The sequence below is a fragment of the Herpailurus yagouaroundi genome, unplaced genomic scaffold (assembly GCF_014898765.1).
Source record: "Herpailurus yagouaroundi ecotype Mexico unplaced genomic scaffold, PumYag 192, whole genome shotgun sequence".
Lineage (NCBI taxonomy): Eukaryota > Metazoa > Chordata > Mammalia > Carnivora > Felidae > Herpailurus > Herpailurus yagouaroundi.
Genome location: NW_024412423.1, coordinates 24,345,920 through 24,359,056, shown reverse-complemented (window position 1 = coordinate 24,359,056; position 13,137 = coordinate 24,345,920). Strand labels below are relative to the sequence as shown.

General features: G+C 46.2%; 1 protein-coding gene across 6 annotated transcripts in view; it reads left to right on the top strand.

The window, feature by feature from the left end:
• The window catches only part of KLHL3 (kelch like family member 3), a 145,262-nt gene extending 132,224 nt beyond the window's left edge, over positions 1-13,038 (top strand). For all 6 annotated transcript variants that reach the window (XM_040444568.1, XM_040444567.1, XM_040444566.1 and 3 more), the window contains 4 exons: positions 1,930-2,058; positions 5,114-5,254; positions 7,497-7,640; positions 11,598-13,038. In XM_040444568.1, the coding sequence (XP_040300502.1) occupies positions 1,930-2,058; positions 5,114-5,254; positions 7,497-7,640; positions 11,598-11,626 (443 nt within the window). In that variant the 3' untranslated portion in view covers positions 11,627-13,038. The remainder of the gene's footprint in view (positions 1-1,929; positions 2,059-5,113; positions 5,255-7,496; positions 7,641-11,597) is intronic.
• The last annotated feature ends 99 nt before the right edge of the window (positions 13,039-13,137 follow it).

The window sequence follows — 13,137 nt, the reverse complement described above, 5'->3', positions numbered from 1 at the left end:
AAGGGCTTGTGTGAGCATGTTCTGTGTGTGGAGGAAGTGCTGTCTTGTAGCGTGCCTGTTGAGACAGGGGACAGCCTGGGAATTTGTTGATCTTGTCCATTCTGAATTTGAAGCTCTTTGGCTGTGGGTCACCTTGGGGCTGTAGTGTGTCCTCCTCTGTAGTGTAGTGAGAATGTTTCAGGAGGATTTTAAGGGGCCTCTGCTTCACCGTGGCCTTGGAGATAGGGCTCTCCACGTGGTCACAGTCTTCCCTGCCCTCTCTCTGTCCTCTGTCATGGCTGTCTGGTCTGAATGACACTGGGGTTGCTCTCGGGAGCTCCGCATCTCCTCCACACCTGAATGACTTAGGTTTTGGCGAGCAGAGGGCAGCTGGTGGGCAGGTTGTTGCATCTTGGCCAGCCTATGTCATGGGAGCAGCCTGGACCCTGGAAGAGTTGTTGGGTCAGGAATCTGTGCTCTGGCTTACGTAAGGGCAGAACTGGGGAGGACGTGTCCCTTTTTTCTTAGAAGGGTCCCTGGAAAGGACTCTGGGGCAGAAAACAAAACCAGCCTCAATGATAGAAGAATAAATAATTAAAAACATTTTTGTAGATGTTTATTTATTTTTGAGAGAGAGACAGAGTGTGAGCAGTGGAGGAACAGAGAGAGAGGGGGACACAGAATCCGAAGCAGGCTTCAGGCTCCGAGCTGTTAGCGCAGAGCCCGATGTGGGGCTCAAACTCACAAACTGTGAGATCATGACCTGAGCTGAAGTCACACGCTTAACCGACTGAGTCAACCAGGCGCCGCAGTAATTTTATATTTGATATGACAGCAGTTTGAGCTTCTTTCTAATTTAAAAAAATGGCACACTTCCAAATAGTAGTTTTATTTTTGGTATTTCTCCCTCAGGAAAGCACATAATGACAAAAAAAAAAAAAGCACCTCATTTGGTTAGTAACTCTATTCAGTGGATTTGCATTTGGCAGTGTTTATTTAGTCTACAGTTAGTGTTTGAGATCCTTATTATAACTCCATTACTCCCCATAGGTCTGAGGCCTAGGCCTAGGTGAGGTAGGACTGCCCCTACCACACACAAACACACACACACACACACACACACACACACACACACGGGGTGGGGGGAGAGAGAGAGAGAGAGAGAGAGAGAGAGAGAGAGAGAGAAGGGAGGGAGGAAGAGAAAGAAGAGACCCTTCATGTTTGAATCTCTGCTCTAGGGGAGCTGAAATGCTGATTTCCTGCCCCTCGTCCAACCGCATATGTCCATCCCCAGGCAGAAATGATGCCTTTAGATAACAACTTATGGTATTTTTATTTATGCGTAATGGTGTTTCAGTGATCTTGCGCATGGCTTAAAGATCACAAGGGAGCCTTTCGATGAATTCCAGCCACCCCAGCCCAGAGTGCACACACCATGCTGCGACCACATGTTCCCTTTGCTGGAATTGTGGATGGAGCACATGAAGTATGGTAAAGTCACGGTTTGGGTTCTCACTGAAGAATATCTTCTCATATTTGTTTTGTCTGCTGTTGTAAGCCATTAGCCAAAAGTCAATCTGCCTGCCTGTAGCTGGGCCCCACTAGCTTTTTATTTCTTGGGTGCCTTATTCTGGAGAAGATCTAATATAGTTCGCTAGCAAGAATATGCTGAGCCACAGTGGTGCCAGGCCATAGCTTTGCATTGGGTATTTAGGGTGCTTGTTTAGAAAGATGCTCTGAACTGCATTAAGGAGCCTCATGGCTTAAGAGGAAGTAGAAGGCAGAATTGTGAAGAATGCATAGTCTGGTTTGTGGTTCCTCTGGAGGAAAGGGGCCCTGAACTCTCATGGCGATGAAGGTGCCCCAGTGGGTTAACAATGGAGTTTCAGCCAAGCTCCAGTTCTGTGCCACTGTCCCTGCCACCACCCTCAACCACTTTGTCTGTTCCAGGGAAGCTGTATGCTGTCGGGGGTTATGATGGGGCTTCCCGCCAGTGCCTGAGTACCGTGGAGCAGTACAACCCAGCAACCAATGAATGGACCTATGTGGCAGACATGAGCACCCGCCGCAGTGGCGCAGGTACGAGGAGCCTCAGGGCGCAGGCTATGTCTGATCCACTCCCAGGTGGGTCCGGAGACCAACAGTTGAACATTCTTCCTTACTTCACCTTCCCATTCTTTGCTTTTAATGTCTGTATTCCCACTGGCACCTTTCCAGCTCGACACAAGCACTTACATGTTAACCTCTCGCAGGGAATATTCTCTTCACCATCATCCCTTCCATCTCTGTGGAAATAACTGCATCCCTGAAAAGTGAAGGCTTGCTGCGTGTCAGGTGCTGTCCTAATAAGCACCTTCAATTTATTTAGTCCTCACCACTGCCCCTAAAAGGTAGACACAACATAAATTCCACTTAACAGAAAGTAAGTTGACCGGGGGTGAGTAATTTGCTCAAGGTCATATAACTGGTAGAGTCAGGATTTCTACTCCTTTCACCCGTTTGGCCCTCCCCCTGTCAACTATCAATCTGTTCTCTGTATTGTGGGCTTTGATTTTTTTTTTTAAGACTCTACATATAAGTGGACATCATATGTTATTTGTGTTTCTCTGTCTTCTTTTACTTAGCATAATGTCCTCAAGGTCTTTTTTGTGTGTGCATTTTTTTTCTTTATTGTATTTTTAAGACTGAATTGTGTTCTCACTTTACAGTTCCAAACACATGACTACTTGCTCAGCATTCCTTAATGCTATTTTAATATTATTCAAAAACTTTTGTGTGCTCACTAGTTAGAAAACAAAAAGGTGTATGGTCCCATTTAAGAAGCATTTGTATGTGGAATACTACTTTTAGTGAGATTGTATTTGCTGATTCTGACCAGTCGGCCCTCCTTGAACATGGAGCAAATGCCTGGAAGTCAGGAGGCCTATGCTTTAGTGTTGAGTCTGCTAGAACTTGCCATGTGACTTTGAGCAAGTCCCTTCCCCCTTTCTGGCTTCTGATTCCTCAGATGTGAAATGAGTGGGCTGCAGTAGATGTTCCCAGGGGCCAGTTCAATGCACACATATCATGGTTCCTCTCCCTTCCTAGAGCTCTTTTAGTAATTTTGGTTTAGAGAGTCTTGGTAGAGTCTTGTTTGTACTTCCTAGGAATCTTCTGTGACTTTAGGCGTGAGAGCAAGTTCAAAGCTCAAGGATGTAGGGACAGCTGAGGAGGAGTGGAATGGCAGCGAGACATGGGGCTGCTTCTAGGAGCATCTCAAGCAGCAAGTGTGGAGGGGCAGCCCCGTGTGGAGCCCCTAGCACAGACCGGCCCCATCTGCCATAGATCTGCCTCTGGAGGCGAACTGCTCCGTCTGTGCCAGGCTGCCCAGGCCTTGTTACTGTGTGGAGTTCACTGGGGCTGCTCTGGCCGTGGATGGTGGCAATTCTACTGGCCGTGGCACTGGGTGACCTCAGTTTAGGGAATACTCCCTCTCCTAGAGGTGGACTCTTGACTCAAGTTACTGTCAGAGCCCTGGCCTCAGGCTCCCAGGTCAGCTTTTGTTATACGCTTCACATCCCTAAGATTAGGGGAAGCCTCACCTCTGGAGTTGAGAACCTGCATGGTGGGTGTTCTTTGGTGGCTGAAGAACCAGACTCTGGCCTCTGGCTACTTCTGGCCCTTTGAAGTGCTGGGAGCCATGGTGGCTTTTAGGTCCAGGAGACATCAGTGTGAACATTTGTGGAAGAGGCTGCAGAAGGGCAGGGGAGACCCTGAGGACCTGGAATGCTGCTTTCTTTTTCAATAGCGTGTGAGCAGTGCTCGCAGATGCTTGGAGGAGGGTAAAGAGGCCATGACTGGAACCCAGGCTCTGCTAGTTCTGGGAGAGGGGCAGATGAGGCTGCTTTGGAACACACTGAATTTCATTATACCCAAGTCCGTTGGATAGCCATTGTTGATACAACACCACCATCTGCTGTTAGTTTAGGGCAACTGTGAGGAACCACCAGCACAACCAGCATAATTGCTAGATGGGATTTTACATATTTTGGCATTCAAACAAGGACCTAGTACCATCAGGCACAGGGAAATAGTCTGAATAGTATAGGGTCCTTGTCCATGTGAAGTTTATATCCTAGAAATTGAGTCTTTGGGTCTGACACGTTGCTGCACATCCCAATCACCTGAGGTACCTTTTCTGAGTCCCAGCCAGTGTCTCTGGGAGGGAGGCCCTGGGAATCTATATTTTCAAAATCTCTCCACCTGATTGTGATGCAGCCTGTCGTGGGGCGAGGTAGCCCGTGTGCCATGTTGCTTTGCAAATGGGAGAACTGAGGCCTGGAAAAGGGGAAGTTTCACCCGGCAGCAAGTTAGAGACACACGTCCAGACCTACGTGTCCCAGACACCAGGTCTGTTGCTGTTTCCACTCCCCTTCCTTCTGTGACCTGCACTGAAGGATTTTAAAAGATGACACTGAATCCTGTACACGATGCCATGCTAGAAGCAAGCTCGGGCCTATCAACATCGGGAGTGATGTAATGTTCCTGTATAAGCTAAGAGGAGAGTGTGTGGCAGAAAGGACGAGTTCTGCTGTGGGGCATGCAGGGAGGTCTGCGCAGTAATGATGGCAGTGCACCTGCTACGCGGCTAGTTGCCAGGTTTAACTCCTCTTACTCAACTAGTATAATTGAAGGCTGAGGAATACGAGTAGGAAGACTTGGCAACACAGACAGGCCAACGGGAGGACAAATGTAATTTTACCGTCTGGAGATAACTTCTTCTAATGTTTTGGAGGATTTCTTTCAGTCTTTTTTTTTTTTTTTTTTTACTTTATTTCTTTGCATAGGAACGCTCTCTCCCCATTTTATACATACATGGTCACATACATGTTACATATATATATATTTATGTTTCTCTAAATAGATACAGGGTCATTTTTGCTTTGTATTTAGGGAATTCTCAGATTGACAGTTGTAGGAGGCAGGCAGGGTGTCATATTTGTTTTACGAATGAGGACACTGAGGTCGAGGGGAACAGAGCAGGACTCCTCATGTCACCCTGCTGGTGACGGTTGCCCAGGACTGGACGCCAGGCCGCCTGGTTTCTGGTCGCGGTAGCCAGCTTGAGGCTGGGACACTGTACTCTGCCTTTCAGGGGTCGGGGTCCTCAGTGGACAGCTGTATGCCACAGGCGGGCATGACGGGCCCCTGGTGAGGAAAAGTGTTGAAGTTTACGATCCTGGAACAAACACCTGGAAGCAGGTGGCGGACATGAACATGTGCAGGCGCAACGCAGGTAATATGACCACTCTTTCCTTCTGTCCTTGCGGGGTTTGGGAGTGAACACTAACTCCAAAAGAAAAGCAGACGGGAGAGACTCCCAGAACCTGGGCCCAAGCTTGTACCTCACACAGGAGTATCCCTTTGCCAGCTAGGCTCTGGGCTGGGAGAGGGGAGAGCCAGGGACCACAAAAGCTAGCCACAGTGTCCCCTATGTAGATGCAGGGGGTTCTTCCTCTTCCAACAAAGGGTGATGACTTTGTGCACACATAGACACAGACCCAGAAAAGTCCTCCGATTACCGTCAAAGCCCCCTGTCCAATGGCTCTGTTGGGTAGCTAAGCACAAGGCTGTGTGGACATGGTCAGGCAATGATGCTTGCTTCTATCTTTTCTTTGCCACTACCTGGTTCTGAGAACCCCTCACTTCCCACCTGAAACCCATCTCCTTCCTTTTAGGGGTAACCAGTCCCCTTATTCATTCTCTGGTGGGAACACTTCCCATTTTCCTTGCTTTGTACTTCTGTCTCTCTGTCCCTTCCCCTTTTCTTTACTGTGAGAATGATTTATCTTACAGGGTTTAGATTTTTATTCTGGGAGCCTGACATCCCTATTAAACTATTTCCTTTGACAACTTTGTCTTCTGGCTCGGGTCCTTTGTTATTATATCTTACTTTATCCTCTTTACTCTATGAAAGTGTTGACTTAGCCTAGCTTCCCAGGCTGGAAAGACAACTAGGTGACTTTCTGGCAGATTTATTTCCTTTATATCAAGTTACCAGTTTGCTAAATTCATTTGTAGCTCACATGTTGAAAGTGTAAACAGAGGAGAGTTATTAATTTGCCCATTGCCTAAGCCCACCATGATGTAACTTGGCACTTGGCCTTAAACCACATGAGCGAGAGATTATAGACACTCGAGGGATTACCTAACACAGCTAGTGTGTCTTGAGTCCAAAAATAGATGTGTGTATAGGTACACATTTACATGCAGATATTTCTGTTTTTTAATAGCAAAAGTGGAATCACACTGTGATGCTATTTTATAACCTCCTTTTCCAATCCACTTTAAAATCTTCCATGAATAACTTATTATAACATGAAATATATTTACATGATATTTTAAATGGCTATATCATAATTTGAATAACTAATCTACTGTTGGACATTTATTTCCATCTTTTCTATCAGTAACGCTTTTGTTATTACAAATGGTCCTTTGGCTAATCAGTGCACACATCTAAAATTATTTCTTTGGAATAAAAGTCTAGAAGTAAAATTTTTGAGCCTGAGTGAGCATACGTGCTTTCACTACCATCCAGGAAAGTGGTACATTTTATCTTCTCACCAGTGTTTGATATATATCTTCATCATTACTTATAATTACAACTTTTTGAACATCACCAACCCCTTAGTCTCATTTTGAAAAAAGACATGTATGTTGGACTATGGCCTCTTAATTAAAAAAAATTTTTTTTAATATTTATTTTTGAGAGAGAGAGATACAGAGCATGAACAGGGGAGGGGCAGAGAGAGAGGGAGACAAAAGAATCCGAAGCAGGCTCCAGGCTCCAAGCTTTCAGCGTAGAGCCTGACAATGGGCTCGAACTCCCAAACCGCGAGATTATGACCTGAGCCAAAGTTGGACACGTAACTGACTGAGCTCTTGATGAGCAAAATAACAGTTTCCTACCCTTGAGTCCCTGCTGCATGAGACCTTGCCCTCAAACCAGCCCTCGGTGAGATCAGAGGAGGAGGGATGCCTGGTCCCTGGGAGCTTTGTGTGGATTTAGACTTAAGTGGTGCAAAGGCATCACAGACGTAACCATAGCCACACAAGAGGGATCTAACAGCATTTATCAGGGAAAACTTAGAAGCAGAGCAGTAGTACTGTGGATGAGGTTCCCTTAGTCTCATGCTTAGTCCCTTAGCATGAGAGGTCTGCATGCACCAGTAGGCAATGCTCCAGTAGAGAGGGGCCCATCCTGGTAAGCTCTAAGTACTGATAGGGTCAGGGGCCAGGAACTGTCCATGGGACATGTAGCAGTGATTCCCCCTTTTTAGAAAGGGGGATCCTCGGAGCCCAGTGGCTGTTGTCAGCATGTCCTTCGGTTGAGCACAATGAGACCGAAGAACTAGCTCCTGGAGCTACCTTGAAGGGGAGGAAGAGCACCTCCAGGGCCATCCAGATCTGTCTCCCATCCATTCCCATCACTGGTGACTCCTGCCGTAATGTCTCCTCTGGCCTCTGGTTCACAGGGGTGTGTGCAGTGAATGGGCTCCTGTATGTGGTTGGAGGGGATGATGGATCCTGCAATTTGGCTTCGGTGGAGTACTACAACCCTGTCACCGACAAATGGACGCTGCTGCCAACCAACATGAGCACGGGGCGGAGCTACGCAGGTCAGTGCACTTCACTCCGACTCCACCCTCACCTCACCCCACCCCTGAGCAGAGGATGTGAGGTGGGGGTGGACGTGAGTTTGCTGAACTTGGGACTAAGCGCCTTCTCCAGAGAGGGCAGATAATTGTCACATGTCACCCACCACTCTTCCATTCTGTGCCCATGACACATACCCATAATTAGCACTGTTTTCCCCCAGCGAACCTGAAGGTAGCCCCAGAATTCTCTTTGACACCTGTGTTCCAGGGAGCCGCTTCCAACTACTCTGATTTGTCATAAGAGGTTTTAGAATTTCATTGCCATTTCTGGGCTCCTAGATAGAGTAAGATACAGTTCTTGCCTTACACAAGTGTAATTGGAAAGATAAGGTCTGTCTCCATGAAATAGGACATACAAGGTGATGTCCACATAACTTCTAAATGGAATGTGCTCTGCTGTACATATTTTAGGACACGACAGGTGACAACTTCCTGGAGGAAATGGGGCATGATTAAACTTTGGGGGGGCTCCCATCATACAGCTCACTGCCCTTTGCCAGGTGCTCCCTCCATGTGCCACAGGGCAATGTGTTTGGTACAGCGTGTACATTTGCTGTCATCTTTTCAAGAACCTTCTGGATGAATGGGACTGTATCTTTCCATTTTATAGATGATGAAATTGAGGTTTGGAGAGTCTTAAGGAACCTGCCCAAGACCACATAGTTTTAAAAAAAATGGCGAAGTCAGAATTCAGACTCCAGTGTGACTCCTGAGCCCGTGTCCTTTGTACTACCCCAGCTGAGGGGGAGAAACTATTCTGGGCATGAGGCTGGAGGCAGGAATAGGAATGAAGCCAATGTAGAGGCTCATTCCTGGGGAGTGTGTGATGGGTTTGGTGAGGCCTGGGAGGTCGGACCACAGTGGGTGCTGCTGATGGCAGGGGCATGTAGCCCTGCTCCTTGTATCTTGTCTTCCAGGAAGTGGAATAATTAGGGCTAACAGTTATTTACTGAGCACAGATGAACATGCCAGACATTACCCTACGTATTCTACAACCACAATCTCCTTTAGTCTACCCCACGACTCCAATAGCATTCTTATTCCCTTTTTATATTAGAAGGTCAATCACTCTGTCTTCTTTGGATTTCTGTGCAGAGGAAGATTGTACCATGCAGGCTTAAAGGGGCTCCTATCACATTTTGTCAAGACAGGTCCTCAATTGCAGCAAACTTAATTTATTTTTTTTCCTCGTGTAGGATTTTTCTCAACTAAATATAAAAGATGCTAGAGGTATTTTGGTCTTAGAATGAGTGATTCTTTTCTCAAGATTAATTATTAAAACCAGTACTTTCATTTTCTTTTCAAAGCTGTAGTGGCAAGACCAGGGCATTTTCGAGTATGAGGCAGCGAGGCCAGTGAGGGACCCTCCCTTGGCTCTTATTGGGCCTTAATGAGAGGGGAAGGTTTAGGTATAAGTGGTTAGAATTTCATATATGTGCTGAATATTTCATGTCCACTCCTTTATTGTCTGTCCACTCTAGAAGCAGGTGAGAAGGATACAAGCAAACGTGCAATTTGTGTTAGTCCATTGACTGAGTGAATCCATTTTTTTTAAGAATCTAAAGAAATGGTCTGAAATGTAGAGATTTATGGATAGTTATTGTTTGGAGTATTATTTATGATAGCAGAGGGCAGAGAGCTACTTAGTGTCTGCCATCAGGGAAGTAGTTAAACTGTGGAATATTTTTTACAGTGGAAGTGTTCTTAATGTCATAAGAACATGATTGTGACAGACTGTTAGGTTAAAAAGGGAGAATGCACAAGGTATGTACCACTTGAGCTCACTCAGGTAGTCCTGGGGTCACGGACGTTTGAAGAGCTACCACCTAAAAAAATGGATATTGGAATCAGATCTGAATTTGAGTTTCAGTTCTGCTACTTGCCCTGGAGACTCTGGGGTGGGTAATCCGTCTGAGTGAACCTCTTGTATTCTCATTTGTAAAATGAGAATAAAATCATACCACATCTCTTATAACTTGTGTGCGGTAATACGTGGAACACTTAGTACTGTGCCTTCCCTGGCACGTAGCATCCCCTTGGTAAATGATCAGGATTATTTTTAGAAGCCAGGAAATAGTCCAAAAAACATTTAAAAAACATAAAGAAAATTTTTTAAATGGTGATTCTCTTTGTATGAAGGGATTAGAAAATGTCTTTACCTTGTGTTCTTCTGCATTTTCCAAATTTCCCATAATGAGAATATTTTACTTTTATAATCAAAAGAAGTTTATATAAAAAAGCAACATAGGAACCTACTTTAAAAAAAAAAAAACACTGCCTTATGAAAGAGATTCCCGAGGTGCATGTGAGATGTTCTCAGGGTCAGGCAGTCCATCTGGGTCTGGAGACTCTGCTGTTGCCCACCTCAGAGCTTTTCTGCTTGCACCTTTATCCAGAATTCATTTGCAATGGATATCTTAGCACAACCTCACCACATGGGTATCCTGGCATTTCTTTTAGCATTGTTCTCTCAATCTCATCTGCAACCAGATTTTATAGCCATGGGAATATGTTAAAGTGAGGCTCTAGTTACACTGTACCAGTAGACCTTACCTGTAAATTAGGATTTTGTTCAGTTGCAGATATCCGAAAAACTGACAGGTTCTTGCTTAAATAAGTAAGGCTTGTTATTTGTCTTAGGCAGAAAGAAGTCTCGGGCTGGCCAAGGGGCTCAGACTGTCGTTGGAGAACCAGGTTTCTCCTCCCTTTTCTCTTTTGCCAGCTATACCAGTAGTTGCCGCTGCTGCCTTGGGCCCTATGTAAGCATTCTCTGAGGTGGGACAAGGGACACAGGCACAGCTGCAGCACTGGCAGATGTGCATTGACAATGGTCTTGGCTGGGACTGGGTCACATGGCACTTCCTACTGCAAGGGAGTCTGGGAAGCTGAGTGTGTACGGTGCTATTCTCTGCAATAGAGGACAGCATGGAGAAGGGAAGTTGGATGAATCAAGCGACGGTATCTGCCACGTTACAGAGATTCTAGGGTCATCTGTGGATTCACAAAGTTAGCTGTGGAGGATGGTTCAACTTGGCTAAAACCGTTAACACACACAGACATGTCTGGTTTTGTTTTTTTTTTTTTTAAGAAGTTTATTTATTTATTTTGAGAGAGATCACGTGTGAGAGTGGGGGAGGGGCAGAGAGAGAGAATCCCACGCAGGCTCCAAGCTGTCAGCAACAGAACCTGATGTGACACTTGATCCCAAGAACTGTGAGATCATGACCTGAGCCGAAATCAAGAGTTGGAAGCTTAACCAACTGAGCCCCACTTTGAGGCGCCCCTGGAGTGTTTTTCCGAGTAGAATTTAGCCTTAGAGGGGTCTTTCAGTTGGGTGACCTTAAATAGTATGGGAGCTGAGCCTAAAGAGGTAAATGGACTTGCCTGAGGCCCGAGTGCAGCTTGAGTGGTGGCAGAGCTACAAGTGGAATTCGGTTTATCTTACTTCCATGAAGTCAGTCCAGTTTCACTTCATATTCAGTGTCTCCTAAATGTAGGCACGAATCACTGTCACTTCTCTTAAAGTGATACGGATGTAGATCTGTGGAGCCGCCTCTGGGGGTCTGGTGAAGGTGCTGAGTGTTGGTCAGCTGAGTCCTGGGATCGGGAAAGGAGTTGTTACCATAGAAACTGTGTACATGTGATGATGCAGGGGCTGGGGGTGGGAGACCACTAACCTGTGGTGTTGAAGGACTGTGCTTGTGGGTTCAAGTATCTTGCTGGGAGTTGGCCATGAGAGTGGGAAAGTGCCAGCCACTGGCCGGCAGCCTGAGTCCACAGGCCCTTCCGTGTTTGGATACAAACATGCCCCTTTCCCTTGCCTGGGGCCCTTGGGATGGCTTGGACTCATGAACTCCTTGGGACTCTGAATAACTTTGGAGAAGCTAAGTTGCTAACTCTCTCTCCTCTTCATCTTAGGTGTTGCTGTGATTCACAAACCCTTGTGACCCCAACTCCCACTGCCAGGAGGTGTGGGAGGGGAGGGGTGCTGCCTGTGACTGACAACGGCAGCACCATGATGCTGGGGGGCCACTTGCTGCAAGAGTCTGCGGTGGAGCCTGAAGTGCCCTCCTCCCATGTGGCGATGTGGCAAAGTGCGTCCAGCGTGAAGGCTGGTGACCTGCCTCCTCCCTGAGCAGTGGGTTCCTGACAGCTCCAGCACCTTTGGGCTTTTTATGTGTGTTTCTATGGGAATACCTGAGAACCTGAAGTGTGTGTATATGTGCATGTGTGTGTATGTGTGTAGACCATGGTGTTTCACTGAGTTGGGGGATGTGTGACAATCTACTGGATTTCTTTACTACTGATCCTTCTATGCTAAAATCAAATCACAGAAACCTGTCTTCTGGATTTGCCCCATGGGAACCCTGAGATGACTAAAGCTGCTGTCTTCTGGAGGCCAGAAATGTCCAGAAGCAACTGGTGAGAGGGGCATTGCCCTGACCATGCCTACATACTGGCCTTGACTACTGGCACTGTCTGCAAAAGAGCTGGGCATTCTTGAATCTGTACCATGCCCTCTTTGTGCTAGAACTGGGAACAGATGGGTTCCCCAGCTCCTCCCTGGGCTCTGCTCCAGGAAGCAGATAACAACTGCCTAATCCTTGGGCCACTGGTCTTTGATGCGTGGATTCAGGTTAAGGAGAGTTTGTGTCTCTTCAGCTGGGAAAACTAGCTCTTTGGAGAAGCCCTGAGTGACACTGGAGAAAAAAAAAATCTCTATATACATGAAAAACAAAAACAAAACAACAAACCAAAGTGGTAAGGTAGTTCCTGCCTGAAATGGTCTGAGTGGATCCTATTTCTGAGTTTTCCTGTGATAGGACAGACCCCCATATATACTGGTTATCTAGGCTTAATTATTCACAGCATCCCATTTTACTCTCAAAAGTGTTCTGGTTTGGAGGATAAATAAAGGGTCATCCTACCTCCAAACCCAAAGATAGTTTTGCCCCTGCTTTGGGTGGGGTCATGTGTGATTTAGGTGGACACGGATGACTTCAAAGGAGTATATATCAGCTGGGGCTGGCCCTCAGCACTTGATGGCAATGGTCAATTGGCCAAGTCTGTCCAATGTCCTCATCTTCCTTTTCTTGTGCTCTCCCCCTGTTCCAGGGCCTGTACCCTTTCTCCATCCTTTGGAATCCTCCCCTCCTTGTTTTTCCTGAGAGGGAGGAGATGGTGGTAAATGCCCTGGATGAGTGATCTCTCTCAGGGATATTTACATTTTAAAAGAGGAGCTTGATAAGAGCTTTGATAATTCACAGGTAAAAATTAATGGCAGGACTTCAAGCATCTGGAGGGGGCAGATATTTAAGGGCATATGGAATCATTTTCATTGAAAGAAAGAAAAAGAAAAAGGAAGGAAGGAAAGAAAGAAAAAGAAAGAAGGGAAGAAAGAGAGAAAGAAAGAAAGAAAGAAAGAAAGAAAGAAAGAAAGAAAGAAAGAAAGAAAGAA